Source organism: Aotus nancymaae, unplaced genomic scaffold (genome assembly GCF_030222135.1).
Source record: "Aotus nancymaae isolate 86718 unplaced genomic scaffold, 86718_ANA_hifiasm-v0.15.2.pri h1tg000036l, whole genome shotgun sequence".
In the NCBI taxonomy this organism is placed as follows: Eukaryota; Metazoa; Chordata; class Mammalia; order Primates; family Aotidae; genus Aotus; species Aotus nancymaae.
Genome location: NW_026988450.1, coordinates 20,104,331 through 20,124,561, shown reverse-complemented (window position 1 = coordinate 20,124,561; position 20,231 = coordinate 20,104,331). Strand labels below are relative to the sequence as shown.

Sequence of the window (20,231 nt, the reverse complement as noted above, 5' to 3'; positions counted from 1 at the left end):
CCTCCCACATTCAAACGATTCTCTTGCCTCAGCCTCCTGAGTAGCTGGGATTACAAGCTCCCGCCACCACACCTGGCTAATTTTTTTTTTTTTTTTTGGTATTTTAGTAGAGATGGGGTTTCACTGTGTTGGCCAGGCTGGTCTCGAACTCCTGACCTCGTGGTCTGCCTGCCTTGGCCTCCCAAAATGCTGGGATTACAGGTGTGAGCCACTGTGTCCAGCTGATCTTGATTTTTTAAAAAAGGTACAAACCAGTAACTTTCTATATCCATTAACTTTATGAATATCCCTCAATTTGGATTTGGTGGTATCTCCTGATTTATGCATCTTTGCAGATACACCACTAAAATGATGCTATGTTCAGTACATAAGAGCAGAGACACATAGTGTTAATTTGCCCTATCATCAGTTTGGCTAACTTTTATCACTAGGATAAGATAGTATTTGCCAGGTTCTAAAGTTATTCTAAAATTAATAAGTATAATGTAATTATTAATCAATGAGTAGTTAAAAAGTACTCTGTGGGGAATATTTTGAGGCTATGTAGATACAATTGACACCAGTTATTTGTGGCAGATATGTTGTATAAAGTCATTGTGAACACTGGATTAACCTGGACTAAGCTTCGCTCCTATGGGAGGTACAGGGTTTGGTTCCTATTACAACATAATTCTCAACAAATCAGTCAATACACGACCTTGCTTTATGTATCTTTCTGTTTAAAGACTCCTTATTTAATATATAGGGTTGATTCATTATCATTGAACTTATGGTCAATTACTCTGTAACTCATGCCTGAAGGAAGCTTAGCTAACATGAGAATTTTCTCCATAAAGCACATCACAACCTCTTACACTTTAGGAACCATAGACAGCACTGCAGAACAAGGGATTTTAAACAATGAGATCACCAACAAAAACTACAAAAATGCAAAAAATGTGAGTCGATGTATTATGGAAAGGACATGAGTTTACAATATGAGAACCGAAACAAGAAAGCAGTGTCACCTTGCTCCACCTTAGCTGGGAATGTGTGTGTTAGACAACTCAAACTTTTTTCTGGTCTGCTTATGACTGTGGAAGTGCTGCAAGTGTTAATTTTGGGGTTACAAATAAATTTTAGCAAGTAGACGTCTTTGCAAATATGGAATCTGTGAGTAATAAAGACCAACTATATCTCATTCTTACTAGATTTTGCTCACTGGTTTTAGTATCTACTGAGGTCAAATTGTCCCAGATTGGCCAGTGAGAATCCTTCAAGCTGTCTTCTGTGTCCTTCTGACACTCCTTCACCATTCCATGAACACATTTTTGCTTTCTTGTTCAACAAGGTTTTCTAGGCTTATCTTGTATTTTCTCTGCCCTAGTTGTAAAGTTAGACATTTTTCCAGGGAACTCTGGTTCCTTTTAGTAGAAGATGGTTTTTAGAAACCAAGAATTGGGTGCCAGATAGATGCATTCCTACCAGGGTGTCATTACTTCTAAGCCTTGTGAGCAGACAGGAAGGTCTATATTTATACCCACACACAAACACACACATAGTCTATCATCCATGTATCTATCTTCATCTAATCTATTTATCTATCTGCCTAGCTGAACCAGTACCTCCAGTGCCAATCTGATGTAGAACAATCCTTTCCATATTTGTAACCCCTTTCTTTGGCAGTTAGAAAATGGATTTCCATTATTTTCAATGTACTTATAACTTGCTAAGTCTCCTTTGATGTAAAAAAAAAAAAAAAAAAAAAAAAAAAAAAAACACCCAGCCCCACCAACCAAAGGTATAACCCTGGATACTGTGCTCCCACCTCAGCTCCTGAAGGGCTGTAGGCTGAAAGCTTAGCCCCAGTAAAGGGAAACAAGAAAGGTAGAAGAAAGAAGAAAGAAACTTAAGAGTCGTTGAAGGTCTGAACTTCTGCTAATTTTTCTTAAATAACAACAGACTTTTTTAACTAGAGAGAATCATCATGCATGTTTTTAGTTAACCTTGAAATTAGAAGGCTATTTTATCATACTAAATGGCTATAGAAGAAAAACCCATTCGATATAACTAGTATTTCTTAGAATAGTCATGTGATACTATGTTTTTTTAATGTTAAAATTTATTTTATATTTTTCCCAGGTTAGAGTCAACACATTAGCTTTTAATATATGGCTAACCTTAATTTGAATCTTTAAATGTTGATAGGTAATCTTAACTTTCTGTTTTAAATTTTCGATATGACATTTTAATTTACAGTGTTTACAAGAGGCTGTAGGATGATTTTATGAAGCACTTTGATTATGTTTTTCTCTGTGTGTTTATCTATGTTAAAAAGATAAAGCATGCATCTTAATTTTTCTTTTAGATTGTTAATTTAAACTTTAAAAATTAAGATATAGAACATTAAATTTAGTTTAAATTTTAAAATAATGACAGTGAGCAGTCTTAACTTTCTAAGTTTCAAATTCTCGTGACTAGGAAGCTATGAATTATAGCTTTAATAAAAGCTGTTGGTTAATTTTAATGAAACGACTTTATTATGTGGAAGGAGATAACTGTTCTGAGATAACTGTATTGCCAAAAATAATGCAGCTTCCCTTTTCTATGAAGATACATAAAAATTACATAAATATACATTAATTCACATTATAGCCACGTAAAAATACAGAAGTATTTACACAAGAATCTCTTTTTATTCTCATTTTCCAACCTTAGTCCCATTCACAGAACATAAACCCTTAGTAGTCTTGTGTTATATATATTGAGAAGTATATATGTGACCACATATAAATATATTGTTTTGGTTTGTTTGATTTTTAATTAAATAGAATTACACATATGCACATCTGTTTTTGCAGCTTGCTTTATACATTAATACAAATACTTCTTGGAGTTCTTTTATGCTGTACATACAGCTCTATTTCACTTTTAACTACTGTGTAGTTTTCCATTATATGGCTGTGCTATAGTTTATTTAATAAACATTTCCCATTGATGGAAATGTAGATTCCCATCTATGCTATTATAAACTGTGCTCCAATGAAAATACTTGCACATATATCTTGAAGCATATAGATGGTAGGTTCTGTGAAATAAATGCCTAGACTCAAGGGTGAGACTTGCCTTTCTTTCTTGGAGGCAGCTCAGCAGGTGCTAAGCCCACACCTTTGGGCTCTCCTTCCCCTTATGGAGCTCTTTGTTCCCCAATCCAAGTACCTCAGAGTATCTGACCTGTTGGCCTCATTCTTTTAGCTTTTTGAACTGTGACTATTTCCTGTTTCATAATGAGACTGGACAATCAGAAGTCCAACATCATGTAGATGCTCGCAAAAGCGGAATAACTGCATTATAATGTTGGTTAGGAGAAGTGGAAATTGTAACTTAAGACTGCATTGCAGGCACTTTACACATCTAGTGGACTTTGAGGCCTTAACAATAAAAAATATTGTTTTAATCAATGAAGAAATGCAAATAATTCTGTTTTTGAAATAGGAATCATCAGTTGGGTACTGCTTATAAGGATATTTGTGTGTGAGTATGTTTTTAGGTACTTTACTTACTTTCCATATCCTGGTTGAAAGTAAAAAAAAAAAAAAGAAGAAAACAAAATCTATTTAATAAAGAGAGTGGTTTCTAATCGTCGTTGGATCTATTTTTATTCTTTGGTGGCAAATGTTGCTGAATGGCTATTTCCAGTTCATTTCAAAAACAATTCAGTTTTATTTTGTTTTCCATCCATTGTTTATAACATTCGTTTGTCATTTTTGTCATTTTGTAGACCTACCAAGAGCAGCTGTCAGGATCTTAAGCAACATGACATTCCTTTTTGTGAGTTTGTCATACACAGCTGAGAGTGCCATTGTAACTGCTTTCATTACCTTCATTCCCAAGTTCATCGAGTCACAGTTTGGTATCCCAGCCTCCAATGCCAGCATCTACACTGGTAAGGCACTGCCGCTAGGGCTGCTTGAAAACATGATCATTTTGACCATGAAATGGAATGGGTGAAGAGAAAGTTCAATCTAACATCGAAGTGTTAAACAAGTTCATTAACAGCTACCTTTCCCCCCAGATTCTAGGAGGAGGATATCCTAGAAAGTGTTCTCTTTGATTCAGATTGTATTACCATGTGACACATTTCCCAACTGTGTTTTGGGAAGGGAGAGAATTTTGCATATTTATATTTCTATGGTTTAAAAAAATGAAACAGGCAATTACATTCAAATTTAAATCTAAATAGGTCTTTTTATGGGTTGGCATGGGTCTTAAAGTGTTAAGTTAAAAAAATTGATAACCTGAAATATAGAATGGTTTCATGGTATCAGGATTTCCCTTTCAGAAATGTGAACAGATTTTAATTGAATTACTGGAGATGTGTGAATTTAAAAAGGAAATGTATAAATTTGATTTTAGATGTTTGATGCCTGGGCAAACTGATTTTTAGGAGACTTTGATGCACATACCCATAGTACTTAGTGTTCAAATCTTCTTTCATAATAAATTGGATGCTTAGAAATGTGGAAACATGCAAAGACTTGGAACCAAGCCAAATGCCCATCAATGATATACTGGATAAAGAAAATGTGGCACATATACACCATGGAATAATATGCAGCTATAAAAAGGGTGAGCTCATGTCCTTTTCAGGGACATGGATGTAGCTGGAAACTATCATTCTCAGCAAACTAACATAGGAACAGAAAACCAGACACCACATGTTCTCACTAATAAGTGGTAGTTGAACAATGAGAACACATGGACACAGGGAGGGGAATATCATACACTGGGACCTGTCAGGGAGTTGGGGGCTAGGGTAGGGATAGCATTAGGAGAACGTAGATGACAGGTTGACGGGTGCAGCAAACCACCATGACACGTGTACATCTATGTAACAAACCTGCAGGTTCTGCACATGTATCTCAGAACTTATATAAGAAGTATATGGCCGGGCGCAGTGGCTCAAGCCTGTCTGTAATCCCAGCACTTTGGGAGGCCGAGGCGGGTGGATCACGAGGTCAAGAGATCGAGACCATCCTGGTCAACAAGGTGAAACCCCGTCTCTGCTAATACAAAAAATTAGCTGGGCACGGCAGCGCGTGCCTGTAATCCCAGCTACTCAGGAGGCTGAGGCAGGAGAATTGCCTGAACCCAGGAGGCGGAGGTTGCGGTGAGCCGAGATCGCGCCATTGCACTCCAGCCTGGGTAACGAGCTAAACTCCGTCTCAAAAAAAAAAAAAAAAAAAAGAAGTATATAAAAAATGTGGAAACATTAATTCTCAGATATTGGAGGCATTTTCAGCATATTATATCATGTAATATTCTAGATATTTTCTTAGTGGTATCAAAGATGGCTGGTTGACCATATCTTCCTAAAGGCTTAATTTATTTAATAAATAATATTTCAACAGTTGAAGTATATTTAAATAGTGTAGAATTATGATAACTTTTCAGATTACTTAGGCTCCTGCTTTCTCCAATTCCACACTTAAATCCAGTAAATTTGAATTATCTGAAAATGAACAGGCAAGATTACGTTACTGTAGAAAGAGAAACTGATTTGAAATATTTGGGTAATCACTTTGTTCTCTACTTCATCTCACACATTTAAAGACATACAACATTGGGTTGTGGGTTCAGGATGGCACATGTTTTTATAAAGAATATACTGCTGTGGACTGTTGTAATTGTAACTTAAAATGTGTTTTTCTTGATCTTGGTTGCAAAATATATACTTTCCTGTATTAAGGTAAAATTTCCAGATTATTTTACAGTTTGGTTATGAGAAAATCTAAGCCTTCCATTTGTAGTTTAACTCTTCCACTAACCCTTTACTGAGCAATGATTTTTGGACAGGGAAATCAAAAGTTGTAGTTAGATTCAAAGCCACACGGCCGTTAATTGTAGTCTCCAGCATTTCCCAAACTGAGTTTCAATATTCAAAGGTGTTACTGGAAAGAAGCTTCATAGTAAAATAAATTTGGAACTTGCTGAGTTAAACAATGTATCATAGGATTTTTTACTCTAGGCCCTTTCATTTCCTTTAATGTGCCGATAAGCGCTGTGAAACTCCCAGAAGGCGACTCAGACAACAGCCTTTTCCAAAGTCATTTGACCATGAAACCTGAGTTTTTTAGAGGCATCTTTTTCATAAACAGTGTTCCCCAGGATACACATAGGGAAGCCCTCCTGTGCACCCCGGTTCCAGCCAGACTAGGGAGCAGAGCTGCCTAGATCATTCCGTTTCTCTGTAGATGCACCACTTACACCCCTAGGGTTAGTGGGAGAGTGGGGCAGTGCTGAGCTGGGTAGGCACTAATGCACCTTGAATGGATACTGACTAAAACCATCTCTTAGTTACTGGTGGAGGCTGAGGCAGGAGGTGGTGACACCAATGTCTGACGAGGGCATCACTGCAATGCCACAGTCACCCCACTTCACTCCTCTTGTGTAGTGTGTTTCTGCTGAACAGTGGGTCTGTGTCACAGCACACTCTCCCTGCTCATGTTCTTTCTGCTGACCCACTTGGGGTCATATTTATCTCTTGAAACTAGTTAAATACTATGAGGTTGGTATTTTTGAGAAGCCTTAATGATGGGAAGAACCCTCGTATTAGTCTGTTCTTACACTGCTGTAAAGACATACCCAAGACTGGGTAATTTATAAAGAAAAGTGGTTTAATTGACTCACAGTTCTGCATGGCTGGGGAGGCCTCAGGAAACTTACAGTCACAGCGGAAGGGGAAGAGGCATGTCTTACATGGTGGCAGGTGAAAGAGAGAGAGCAAGAGCAGGAAAAACTGCCTTATAAAACTATCAGATCTTGTGAGAACTCTCACCATCATAAGAATAGCATGGGGGGAACCATCACCTCCCACCTGGTGCCTCCCTTGATACATGGGGATTATGGGGATTACAACAGAGCCCACCCATATCAACCCTGAAGGAGCAGTTATACAGGGTGCCCTTGGAATCTGTTCACTGCTGGTCACTAGTTGCATGACTTTGGTCGAATCACTTTCCTCCCCAGATTTCAGCTGAAACTGGAGTTTATCTGTAACTTGAGGATAATCTCTTCTCTGTCTTTCTATGTCGACATTGTTGTGAGGATCACATGAAGTAGTGAATAGTGATTCGTTTTGAAGCTTACCTAACTTCAAATAGGTACAACAACATAAATGGAAAAATACAACCCGATTATATCATAGTAAAGAAAACTGTTATTTATGGTGATAGTATCTCACATCTGAAGTTGTGCAGTTTGAACAGCTCTGAGCATAAAATCTCTGTAATAATAATAATGATGATAATAAAAGCACTGCTGACATGTACTCAATGTTTACTAAGTGCAAGGCTCTACCTAAGCAATTATATGTGGATAACATCATTTAATCCATGTAACTAATGCCTATGAAGCAGATATTATTAATGATGCCCGTTTTCTAGATGAGAAAAAAAGACCCAGAGAAGTTTAAATAACTTGCTTAAAGGTAAAAAGTGTTAGAACCGCATGCTAGAATCTTGTACTCCTTGGAGTATATAAATATCGCCAAGTGGTTTTTACTGAAATACTGTAATAGGTATACACCGTTGTCATCATTTCGATTTAGTTTTTTCACTCTTTCCACAAAGACAATATTCCAGTGGTTTTAGGATTCCATGTCCACCCACTCAGCCTCTGAGCCACGGTTCACAATGTCCATTTTTGGAGCACAGTGATGTTTCAGCATTGTTTTTGCTTGGGCTCTTGGCATTTGATGTGTAGAATTACAAAGAGTTAGAGCAATTGGTTTGTCTTTGCAAGGAGAAGTAGCCTTGGAAAATTCCATTTTGTTTTTCACTGTAGAATAATTGAGATACTTATTTCTGTGGTAAAAGAATTAAGTTGGGATGTAATTTTAAAAATTACTGTAATTTTTATTGTTGTCTAAATAACAAAATATTTGCCATCCATCTTCAGCCACTGATTCTGGGTTTGGTTGAAGTGATTCACAGCAGTGCCACTGAACTCAAATTGCAGCCTTTGGGAATCAAGAAACATATGAATGGGCTTTGATTTGCTTCCTTCTTCTAAGGTCATCAATAGCTTTTATGTAATTTTATGAGCAGTTTTTAAAATCCATTTTTATACTAGTTTTATAAATGTATACATAGATTTTTTTAAATGTTGAGATTAAGCGTTTAAATGCAAATAGAGTATTTTAGGTATAGATGTCCACTGTCACCACCCGTTTCCAAGGTCAGGTGGTGACACTTGGCCCTGAGATGTGTGCCGACACCACACTCAAGAGTGGTGGCTCTGAGAGAGGAGAAAGAAAACCAACATTCTGTAGTGGCTGCTAAACTCTTCCCACTTATATCATTTTAATCATTATTGAGATGAATAGAAGCTATTAGGAACAAAAAGTGACAATTACAGGCTCTTTGTCTTTTGGACAGAGAGGAATGTATTAATATTATGCTGAATTACATTTGTTTTTTTCAGCGCTAATGAGAACTTTTGTAAAAGCTGTGGTGGACAAAAAGAGCACTCAGATTCTCTTTATTTATTTATTTATCAATCGACTGATTTAAGGAATGTGTCCGTGTCTACTACGTGGCAGGTTCTTAGCCAGTACTCTAATGATTACAGTTAAACAGGGTTCCGTTGCTCTTTAAAAATATCTTTAAGACTCAAAGGACACAAAATGACAAGAAACACATCAGCATTTCTTGCAGGAAAAGATACTACATGGCATCAGCATTAAAGTAAAGATGTGTTAGGTTGATGCAAAAGTAATTGCAGTTTTTGCTGTGAAAGTAATGACAAAAACTGCACTTAGTGGCTGGGCACGGTGCCTCATACCTGTAATCCCAACACTTGATTACAGGTGGATCACTTGAGGTCAGGAGTTCAAGACCAGCCTGGCCAACATGGTGAAACCTTGTCTGATGACACGCGCCTATAATCCCAGCTACTCAGGAGGCTGAGAGGCATGATAATTGCTTGAACCCGGGAGGCAGAGGTTGTAGTGAGCCAAGATTGTGCTACTACACTCCAGCCTGGCAGACAGAGTGAGACTTCATCTCAAAAAAAGAAAAATATGGCAATTGCTTTTGCACCAACCTAATACTTTGCAGCCACAGGCCATCTTTCACAGCAAGAGGCAGGATCCACTTGTTCCCCTCAGAAGGGTGTGGCGGGACCCACTTTCTTTCTTATACCAGGCTCATGATATGTGCATGGATGACCCAGGAACCACGGAGTTCAAAATGCTATTTTGGCTGGAGTCTTATATATTTTTAAAAACATTTTTTATGTTTTAAAATACTTGAAATACTTGAACATTTTTTATATTATCTTGGTCCATTGGTTCCTGCTATGTAACCAGTCTCACAGCCGAGCTCTCCGGGGGTCTTAGTAAGACCAGTTACAATCATCGTGCTCATTTTTGTCAATAAACAATGCTGACAAGCTGCTACAAACCATCACAACCACTTCAGAACTATGAGGCAACACTGTTCATGAACATGCTTTGTGCCTCGGCTGGGAGTCAGTGCCCTGCAGATACACTTTGATGATTTGGAAAGACAGCTCAGGCTAATTCCAGGCCTGTGTTGTTACCCGTCTCAGGAACTCCCCGGCTTTTTGAAGTACGTAAGGTGGACAGTGTTTTTCTCTCTAGGTCTCTTGTCTCGTCTAGAAAACAGTAACTTGAACTGGAATGAACTCTATAATTTCTTCCTTCCCAAAATCTTAGATTAAATAATTTTCCCAAAGCCATGTATACCAAATAAATATTTATTCTTACATTCCCTATGGAGTTAATATTGTTTTCTTAAAAGGGACTAGTTATTAACCAATTTATCACTCTGGTATTTGTAGCAATGTTGCATCCCTCACAAACTCTGGCCATGTCCAGAATCAGTATTAACTGTTTTGATTTGCTGTGGGCAGCCTGATGTAGTACACAGACCTGTGAATCCCAGATCTGTGGCTTAACTACATGTATGCTTTTAGCCAAATTGCTTGCCCACTCAGCGTCTCAGTTTCTCATTTGTAAAATGTGAGTGATCATTCCCCAGGGCTACTGTAAAATATTAAGTGAGGTAATTAGATCTTAAAGCATTTGGTATATAGTAGATGCTCACTAAAAATCAATTTCTCTTCCCTTCTGTTATGAAACTGTGTTAAATTTAAATTTCCTTTAGGAAATCTTGTTAGGTTTTCTGATTTTGGAACAAATTGTATTGGTCTAATTTACAGTGGTAATTTGGCTTTCTGTTAAATCCCACCTGCTAAGAGAGGTAATACGTTCACATAAAATCATAAGAAGTGACTATTTTCATCTTAATCATAGGAGTAAAGTAGCAGAAACTTTCTGCGGCAGGAGACAGTAAGGAGGTGTTAGGGAAGGATGTCCATGCTTGCAGCACGTTACGAGTCTCTCACACACACACACTCTCTCTCTCTTTGAATTGTTCCAATCAGTTCACCAAATGATCGGCTTCTTGTTTGACCAGTTCCCCAAATGACCTTAATTTCTTATGTGATTCTTTCTCTTTATTTACTAGTTTTCAGAGTAAGTTTATATTCCAGCAAATTTATATAGTGGCCAATAATTTGTTAAAAGTACTATGAACTCATTTTTCTGTGCTTGATGTGCTTTACTCTGGTGCAGTCGTTATTCTTTTTGATGGTCCAGTTGCCCAATCTTTGGCCATTGGGAGCCCTTTAAAGTCAGCACCTGTGTCTTTTGGCTCTACCTCAGTTGTCTTTGTGGCTTCTGTCGTGGCAAAACATGACTCTTTTATCTTCCACATTTCCTGCCCTAGACCTGGGATCAGTCGTAGTTTCCAAGGAATCTTGAGAGGAAAGATTTCTTGAAAGGAAAATGGTACTTGGATACCATCATCTGGACACTCGGGATGCTCATTGACAAAGATTGTCATTGTTTCTGGGCTTTTTGTAATTAAAAAAAAAATCGTGAGCTTATAATGATATTTGCACTTCAAATGTTAAGATGACAAGTTATTACTTAACTTTTTTGATATTGTATTTTAATCTCTTTAATGATAAAAATCTTTTTTTCTAATGACTTTAACCTAATATTTTATTCACATATGTGTGTTTGTATGTATAATAATTTCAAACCAATTCTCAGTATTATTGCTAACCACAAACTATGAGACATATAGCACAGAAGTTAACTGTAAAATACCAAATACAGCTTTAGACTGCTGTAGTTTCTTTTGTCCAAAGGCGATTTCTTGCTACAAATATGCAAAATACTGTTCTGAAGTTATTTGAAGTAATTCTTTTCTGTTTGGTTATGTCTGATATGTTGTGATGTTTGTTTATTTTAATTTGTTTTGGGTTTTTAATTTTAGGATTACTTAATTTTTTTATTTAGTTAAATTCATATTTAAAATTATATAAAACATTTATATGGTTTTAAGGTCAAAACTATAAACAAAGTACACTCAGAGAGGCCTCATTTCCATTCCAGTTTCTTCCAATTCTCTTCCTCCCGCTATAGAAAGTCATTTAAAACATTAGTTTATCCTTCTTTTATTTCTTTTTTAAATATGTAATAAATATATGTATTACATATGCAATATATTTAATATATACATCAGTATTTTGCATTAGTGTTTTTCACCTTTCTTTCCAGAGGTTGGCATGCTATATGCCCTGTTCTGTGCCATACAGTCTAGAGATCTTGCTCATTCTGTACAGCTACACAGTACTTTATTGTGTGAAGTCTATTTGGTCCCCTAATGATGGACGTTTGGTTGTTTCCATTCTTCTGCTATGACATGATAGCGATAGGTGTAATAAGTCACTTGATACTAAATAACCCGTTTGCCTAGTATATTACACTTGTTCCTTTTTAACTATCTGATTGCCCAGCATTCAGTTTGCCTTCACCCTGGCAGAGAAGCTGATTCCAGAAAGGTAAAGGAGACTGAGAGGCTATGTATGTTTCTGTCACATAATACTCAGCCTTCATCCTTCCCATGCTCTTTCCTGCGCAAGATTTAGCATTTACCTTCAGATTCTTATAAAGATCAAAAGAGTGTATCTTTGTGAAAGTGCTTTAAAAAGCCTATACAGCTTTTGGGAATCCAAAGCAAATTGGCATCTTTCCTTCAGTGGAGCCCATGCTATGATGGTAAACACAGGTGAGCTTTAAATCCACTCAGAGCCAGCCATGGTGTTAGAGAGGTGCCTTTCGGGTATGGTTTGCAGTCTTCACCACGATACTGCAGTGGGAGGGAGTCCTCTCTCCAGTGAAGGGTTGATGAAAATGAGGCGCACAGAGGAATTTTTCCAAGGAACACACCTCACAATCCATTATAGGTTCATATGATACAGATTGAACCGGTCCTCAGAGAAGCTGCTTACAATTTGGAATTTTTATTGAGTCAATTTTTTTCTTCTCCAACTTTTATGTATTAGGTAAGACATATAGCATAGAAGTTAAGAGGTTCAGTTGAGGAGATAGATCTTGTTGAAATTCTTATTCTGTTTTTTCATCTTCCCATCCATCCAGCCATCCCTCCACCCATTCACCCATCTATCCACCCACCCACCCACCCACCCATCTATGCACAAATATTTATAAAGCTTTTGCTATGGGCTTGACACTGTGCACAGTGAAGCCAGATGAGAACACAGAGGGGCCCCATCCTCAAGGCCTCACAGTCTAGTGAACCTCATAGGTTGCCTGTGACCTTGGATGAACCCATTAACCTCTATGAGTAGCAAAGGCTCTGAGGATTCAATGAGAGAATGTATGTGGTGGGCTTTACACAGTGCCTGGAAAGTAGCTATTAGTAATAAACATATTGCTCACTTTATGAGATCTTCCAGGAAGAGGAATCTGAGACAGTAGAGTACAGGCAGGATTTAGGACATGTGGAAAACATTCATAGAAAAGATTATCTGGAGGGAATGCATTTTAGAAAGAAGAAGAAAAAGTGTGGCTAACAGGAGGTAGAGGCCGGGCATGGTTGCTCACGCCTGTAATCCCAGCACTTTGGGAGGCCAAGGAGGGCTGATCACTTGAGGTCAGGAGTTCTAGACCAGCCTGGCCAACATGGCAAAACCCCATTCTCTACTAAGAATACAAAAATTAGTTGGGCGTGATGGCGCATGCCTGTAATCCCAACTACTCAGGAGGCTGAGGTGGAAGGATCTCTTAAACCCAAAAGGCAGAGGTTGCAGTGAGCTGAGATTGAACCACTGCACTCCAGCCTGGGCAACAGAGTGAGACTCCATCCCCCCAAAAAAAAAGAAAAAAAGAAAAGAAAAAAAATGGGAAGTAGGAAAATGAAAGAGAAAGCAAGGACTTGATACTGAAGGGAAAGGCTGAGGGATAACCTCATCTGAACTGAAGGAGGCTGGAAGATGTAATATCAATGATTAAAGTACAATTGCTTTAAACATATATCAGCTGCATCAGTGTAGGGTCAGGGTCAAATTTTTATATCTCTGATTTATTTACTCTGCGTTTATTTTTCCAGTATAAACGGCTGCTTTTCACAACTTGTAGCTGGAAAAAAGAAATTTTAAGTGTTTTAATTTTATATATTTGGGCGCCGTGCAGGAAAATGTCCCTTGACTAAATCTTTCAATTAACTAAAATGTTTTTTTGCTTCACTCGTCTTTGATGATTAATAGCACAGTCTGTGTGTCTGGGATTTGTTTCCCAAGCACATGTGTGCATGCTCACACTGAAAAACAAAGACGACCATGACCTACTTATGAGGATATATTCTGTGCTCCGAGGACGTTCCCCTCAGCGCTCTCCACATTGCTACATCTGTGGTCACAGCCCTGCGGTGTTCCAAATAGCCCAGAGCCCCTTGAGAGCCTTAGTCGTAAAAATATTATATTTTGTTCACAGAGCAGGATTTATTTGTGAATAGAAGTCAGGTTGAGAAAGATTAGAGAGCTTTTTAAAAAGACTGAGAACCCACAGGAAACACTGAAGTGTCAGGAGGAGCATCTCTGCTACTGAGTGCATCTTATCGTTGGTTCAATCAACAAAGAGATGCCCAATAGATTTGATGAAGGAATGAACAAAAACTTTCATCTTCCTGACACTTAGGGTCTGCATCTCTACAATTAGGACTTGAATTAGACAACGTTTCACTAAAGGGCAACTAGCAAACAACCCACCATTCCCCACGACCTACAAAATCCTCTGATTTTTATGAGTAGCTTCTTTTTCTAGGAGTTCAAGTTAGTCACTATCTTACCACTTTACTTTGGATCTATACCTTTTCCTGGCAGTTTAAATTTCTTTTGTGTATATACATACATACATAAATACATACATATTTATTCTTTTTCTCTCAGTGCATGAGATGGAACTGAGGTTGAATTGCTTCACTTTTTGCCTTTCTAGGGGGACTTTACAGGAGGAGTAAGGTAACTTGATGGTTAAATTTCTGCTTTTGAGAATCCAGGAGCTTCTTACTAGGCATGGTCCCATGTTAGCAGACCCATACCCTGCTAAAATGAGTGGTCCCTGCCTGCTCTGTACTGAACCAATGTGCCATAGGAGAAAGGTTGTGGGTTTGGCATCGGAAGTTCTGGGTTCAAGATCTGCCTCCGCCACTTACAAGCCGTGTAGCCTTGAGTGAGTTAACTGATTTGACCTCTGTTTTACTGACTGTGAAATGCTATCATTGTATCCATTTTAGAGGGCTTTTAAAGTTTTAAAAACTAAATATTACTTAAGTGTAAAGAACAACACAAATATTAATTATTAAGGAGGATGACCCTGGCTTTTCTCCCTATTCATCCAACAGACCATCCTCCATAAAAGGACAGGAGAACCAGGATTATTATCGAAAAAGATGAGGGAAGGGGAAAAGTAGGAGACAGAGTAGATAATTAATAAAGATACACACGTGAATTCAAGCATCCATGGCCTCACAGATAGTGGCACACTGCAGCTAGTGACAAACTGTTCTGACTCCCAGCTCATGCTGCTGCCTCTCATTTCCCCAGAGATGCTTTCTGTTTAGTCATAAAGATCACATCCTGAGCTAATGAATATCCTGGCCCTTAAATATGGCCAGGATAGAGTTATTATCACACAGGCAGGAAATATCTTACTCTTTTTTTCTAAAGAATGAAATACGTGCTTAGACATTATTAGAAGTTGAAGTAATGTCCTTTTGCTGAACCATCTCACAATGGATCTCAGCAAATTAGCTTTGCTGCCAGGCTCAGCTTCCTGATGTGGCATCTTTCCATTGTCCAGAAGGGAGAACTTGGGTTTATTTGGATACGTTACTGTTAGACTGATTCAATTTCAGGCTAATAGTTAATATTTTCAAGTCATTGTACTGAAATTCTTCTAATATCTCTATTTGCAATAAAGATGAATATAATTTATGTTGGATTTTTGATTAAAGTGGATATTTAGAAACATAGGTGCACACTTCTCTTATTACCTAGGCAAGGGACAATTTGTGTATGCTCATTTTATATAGAGTAGTTAAATATTATTTAGTAATATCTTCCTTAAATTTGTTCAAAATATATACTGTATAAATACCAAACCCTTTTGAAAATGCAAAAAATTGAATAGATATTTATATATTAAATGCAAAAATTGAATACTTACATATTGCAGTATCCTTTTAGTCACTTGGCATAGACAGCTGTTTCTAAAAGAGCATACTGGGCTGGGCATGGTGGCTCACACCTGTAATCCCAGCACTTCGGAAGGCCTAGGTGGGCGGCTCACCTGAGGTCAGGAGTTCAAGATCAGCCTGGCCAACATGGGGAAACCCCATCTCTACTAAAAATATAAAAAATTAGCCAGATACGGTGGTTCATGCCTGTAGTCCCAGCTACTCAGGAGGCTGAGACAGGAGAATCGCTTGAACCTGGAAGGCGGAGGTTGCAGTGAGCCGAGATTGTGCCACCACACTCAGCCTGAGCAACAGAGTAAAACTCAGTCTCAAATATATTATATGTATATACACACACACACACACACACACACACACACACACACATCTATATTTCATTATATATATATTACAAAAATAAATAGCATACTAAAAGTTTGTTGTTAAACAAATAAGCACCTATCCTATTTTTTGGGAAAAATACTTTAAGGAAAGAGATTTTACAACCTTCCTTAGCTTCCTTTTCTATTAGTTAATAAACCTGCTTATGTTCTTTAAAGTATGAACCTTTTCATCTCACCTCGAATTTTTTTTTCTTTTGAGGGATATAAAGGATAAGTGAATTTTGGCTTTGAGAAAGATGTTGAATTTGGGCTGGGCATAATGGCTCCGGTTGGTAATCCTAGCACTGTGCGAGGCCAAGACTGGAAGATGGCTTGAGCCCAGGAGTTCAAGCCTAGGTAACATAGTCAGACCTCATCTCTATAAAAAATAGAAGCAATTTAGCTGTGCGTGGTGGCTTGTGCCGGTGGTCCCAGCTACTCAAGAGGCTGAGGTGGGAGGATTGCTTGAACCCAAAAGGCAGAGGTTTCAGTGAGCTGAGATCACACCACGGCAATCCAGCCTGGGTGACAGAGTGAGATCTTGTCTAAAAAAAAAAAGTGTTTAATTTATATTCAAACATTCATCCGGCACAACATTAAATTATTGATGAAAACTACCTGTAACAGACAGAACAAAATATAGTTTTAATGTTACACACAAAAAATACATCTTTATAAATACTTCAATATAGTTGAAAATAAAAGTTCTGGCCTTGTGCTATACTTTTCATGTTGTGGTCAATATAAAATTTAGATTCTTCAGTAAGTTTATTTTGTTGTGTCTTATACTAACATGAGGTAAACTTAAAATGCCAATAATTTGCCAAAGAATATATATTTACTATAGTTTTATATGTTGTAGCTAAATTATGGTTCAAGACTAGTCACTCACTGCCTCATCTCTGTGTCAGCCAAATTCATTGTTACTTATATATGTACATATATATGTATGTGTACATTCACAAACAATATTTACATACATACACAAATATTCACACACACATAAACACACCATGCATATGTTAACAAATCTCATCATTTTTGTCTTGAAGATTTGAGTTTGTTTTAGGAGACAGTGTAACTAACTGAAAAATAGGTAGGAGTTAAGAGACTAGGTTTCAGTTTTAGAAGGAACAATGGACTTGGAAATTAGGCAACAGATTTTTCTCATGTCAGGCCTCAAAGAGCTCTGCCTTTGAAATCAGATTTTTGACCTCTCTTTGTTTTGTTTGTTTTGTGATCTTGGGCAAGGCATGTCATTCTTGTACCTTAGTTTCCTTATACAAAAAATAGGAATAAATAATAATCCATAAGATTAAATAATATTAAGTGTAAGTACTTTAAGACCTGAAGTACTCCAAACATTTATCTTGATTATTATATTGTCATTTCATTTTCTCAGTCTGTTTTCTTATCTGTATAAGCAGATAATACCTGTTTATAGAGCTGTTGTATTGATCAATTAAATAATTGATGTGAATGTGCTTTGAAAAAGTCATAAAGGCTTATTTCCCTCCATGAGTTTAGATTGTTGTTAGTAATCTTGATTAAAGTTAAAGTCAGCTCATTTTAACATAAACATATTTTTTATTTTATTTTATTTATTTGTTTGTTTGTTTTGAGATAGAGTCTCGCTCTGTCGCCCAGGCTGCAGAGCAGTGGTAGATCTCGGCTTAGTACAACCTCTGCCTCCCGGGCTCTGGCGATTCTCCTGTCTCAGCCTCACAAGTAGCTGGGACTGTAGGCATGTGCCACCATACCTGGCTAGCTTTTGTAGTTTTAGTACAGATGAGGTTTTGCTATGTTGGCTAGGCTGGTCTCGAACTCCTGACCTGAGGTGATCCACCTGCCTAGGTCTCCCAAAGTTCTGGGATGACAGGAGTGAGTTATTGTGCCTGGCTTATAAACACATTTCATCTTTTAATCATAGTACTTACATTGTTTGGTGTGTACCTCAGGATTGAAGACAATAAAGGGATAAACCCTTTGAAAAGAATTTTGTTTTCTGCTGTTTTAGGTGGAAAACTAGTCTAAAATATCTTCCTTTCTGAAATAAATAGGATATGAAAGAACTGATCATAAAGCAAGTTTCTATAACTAAAAATATTTTTCTTCACTTTTAGAATTAAACTGAGCACCCGTTCCTTCAAAAATGAAGTGGCTTAAATGACTGAAAAAAATCTCGCAAAGAAAATAACAAACGTTTGTAATTTAAATGTATGTTTATGGGAGCACTAGCTTCATATAAATCTAGAAAAAGCATAGGATTTAGAATTGGAAAACAGTCTAGGCCTTGCTCTGGCATTAATTAGCCATTGATCGGAGGTGAATCACTCATCTTTTCAGAGCCTCATTTTAATTTTGTCATCTATAGCACAATGGAGTTAAATACATGATCTTCGGGTTCCTGTGTTAATTTAGGATTATATATTTTTTGAGAATATCAGAGACTCAAAGAAACAAGGGCTTGAACAAAAGAGATCTTAATTCTCAGTGACATAAAATTCTGGACATAGCTCAGGGCTGGTTTAGGGACTGTAATAAACCATAGTGCTTCCAATTTCTTCTCCATTGCAGATTCTTTTCCTTGTAGCTCAAAGTGGCAGTCAAGCAGCAAAATGGAAGGAGGAAGGAGGAAGAGCATGGATGTACTACTTTTGCTTACATCACTTTGGCCAGAACTTGCCACATGGCCACACCTAGTTGCAAGGGAGGCTGAGGAATGTAGTCTATTACAAGCAGCCATAAGCCAAGCTGTTACTCTAGAATGAGGATCTTGGGCCAAAGTTAGCCTGCTTCTTGTTTTTGTAAATAAAACTTTATTGGAACACAATCATGCCCATTTGTTTACACATGTCCATGACACTACAACAACAGAGGTGACTAGTGTAATAGACACTGTCTGGCTCACAAATTAGAAAATACTTGCAATCTAGCTCTTAGTAGAAAAACTTGTCAATTCTTGCTTTAAGAAAAAGAAGAGTAGTCATTGGAGAGAAGGTAGCAATCTCTGCCCTAGTGCCCTTCCAAATTCTATGATTCTGTGACACACAAACAAAGAATAAAAAGCCCAAATACTTTATTTCATATGATGTCGTAATAGTTTTGAAAATGTTAGTAAATACTAAAACATGAAGTTCTCTCTTGTTCTAACGGGTTGAAACTTGAGCTGCACCTATTAAATTGCCCTGTTTCTGCTCTGTCCACTTCCTAATCTTATTATGCCCGCTCTCAGTTCCCGTCTAATTATCTAAGACGTTAGCTACTCTCCTGCAACTTTGAGTGTAGAAATATTAGTACTTTATTTGGCATGTGCCTTGCGTAGTCTTCATTTTGGTGAAAATAAAAATGTGAAAAGATTCAGGCCACCTTTGATGCTGGTGAAGCCTTCCTAGTATAATATCTGGGGTTGTTGGTGAACCAATGAGCATCACACCATGAAAGAAGCCCACGGTTGTCAGTGGGAGGTACATTACATTCACAGTTGCTACACTGTATTTTTTTCCTTTGCTGGTTGATATGTATCTTTGGGGTTAAATTTTAAATATTTATTGCATTTACTACTTATAGCTTTTCAAGTTATATTGTTGTCCTTCAAAGAGAAATTTTATCTGAAAAGATGTGATTTTATTGTTAAAAACCAAGAATAAATAAGGTCTGAGCAATAACAGGAGACAATTAGATGATTTGCTGAGAGATTTAGAGATGGGTCTAATCAAATTTAAGTTTTTGTAGGCACACAGGAACCATGTCATCTGTTTCCTTTATAGTAACTTCTACTCGATGACTAGTTTTTATAAGGTTGATTAATTAATGGATTTCTGAAACCTAAGTTATAGACAGTAGGGTTGATGTTCTCCACAGATGCTCCAACCATTAGATTCCTACAGTATGTTTGCATTTGTAAAACTTATTTTGTGGATTTCATTATCTGGTGGAATTGTGCATGTCTTTTGAAACAAACAAAACCTTTGGGTTAAAAGTGCAGTACGTAGCATCCTGGTTAAGATTTTCATCCCATCTGTCACTGCTTTGTCCAAAGGTCTTACCTTTTTTCTGGCTTAAGCTATCTTATTCAGAGAGCAAGGTGAACTGATTAATTTTTGAAGTTTCTTCTTGCTACAAAATGTTTTGATTTCTATTATCCTGGATTCCTGGTAAACTTTCTCTAATGAATAGATGTGAACAGTATACAGTTGGAGTATCATTTAATCCCCCAAATGCTGCACTGATA

At 37.4% G+C, this 20,231-nt stretch overlaps 1 protein-coding gene across 2 annotated transcripts in view; it reads left to right on the top strand.

Moving 5' to 3' along the window:
* The window catches only part of SLCO5A1 (solute carrier organic anion transporter family member 5A1), a 144,637-nt gene that overhangs the window by 79,838 nt on the left and 44,568 nt on the right, over positions 1–20,231 (top strand). The window contains exon 4 of one of the 2 annotated variants that reach the window (XM_021675230.2): positions 3,761–3,925. The exons of the other annotated variant lie outside the window; for it this stretch is intronic. Coding sequence (XP_021530905.2) covers positions 3,761–3,925 — 165 coding nt within the window. The remainder of the gene's footprint in view (positions 1–3,760; positions 3,926–20,231) is intronic. 2 annotated transcript variants of the gene reach the window in all.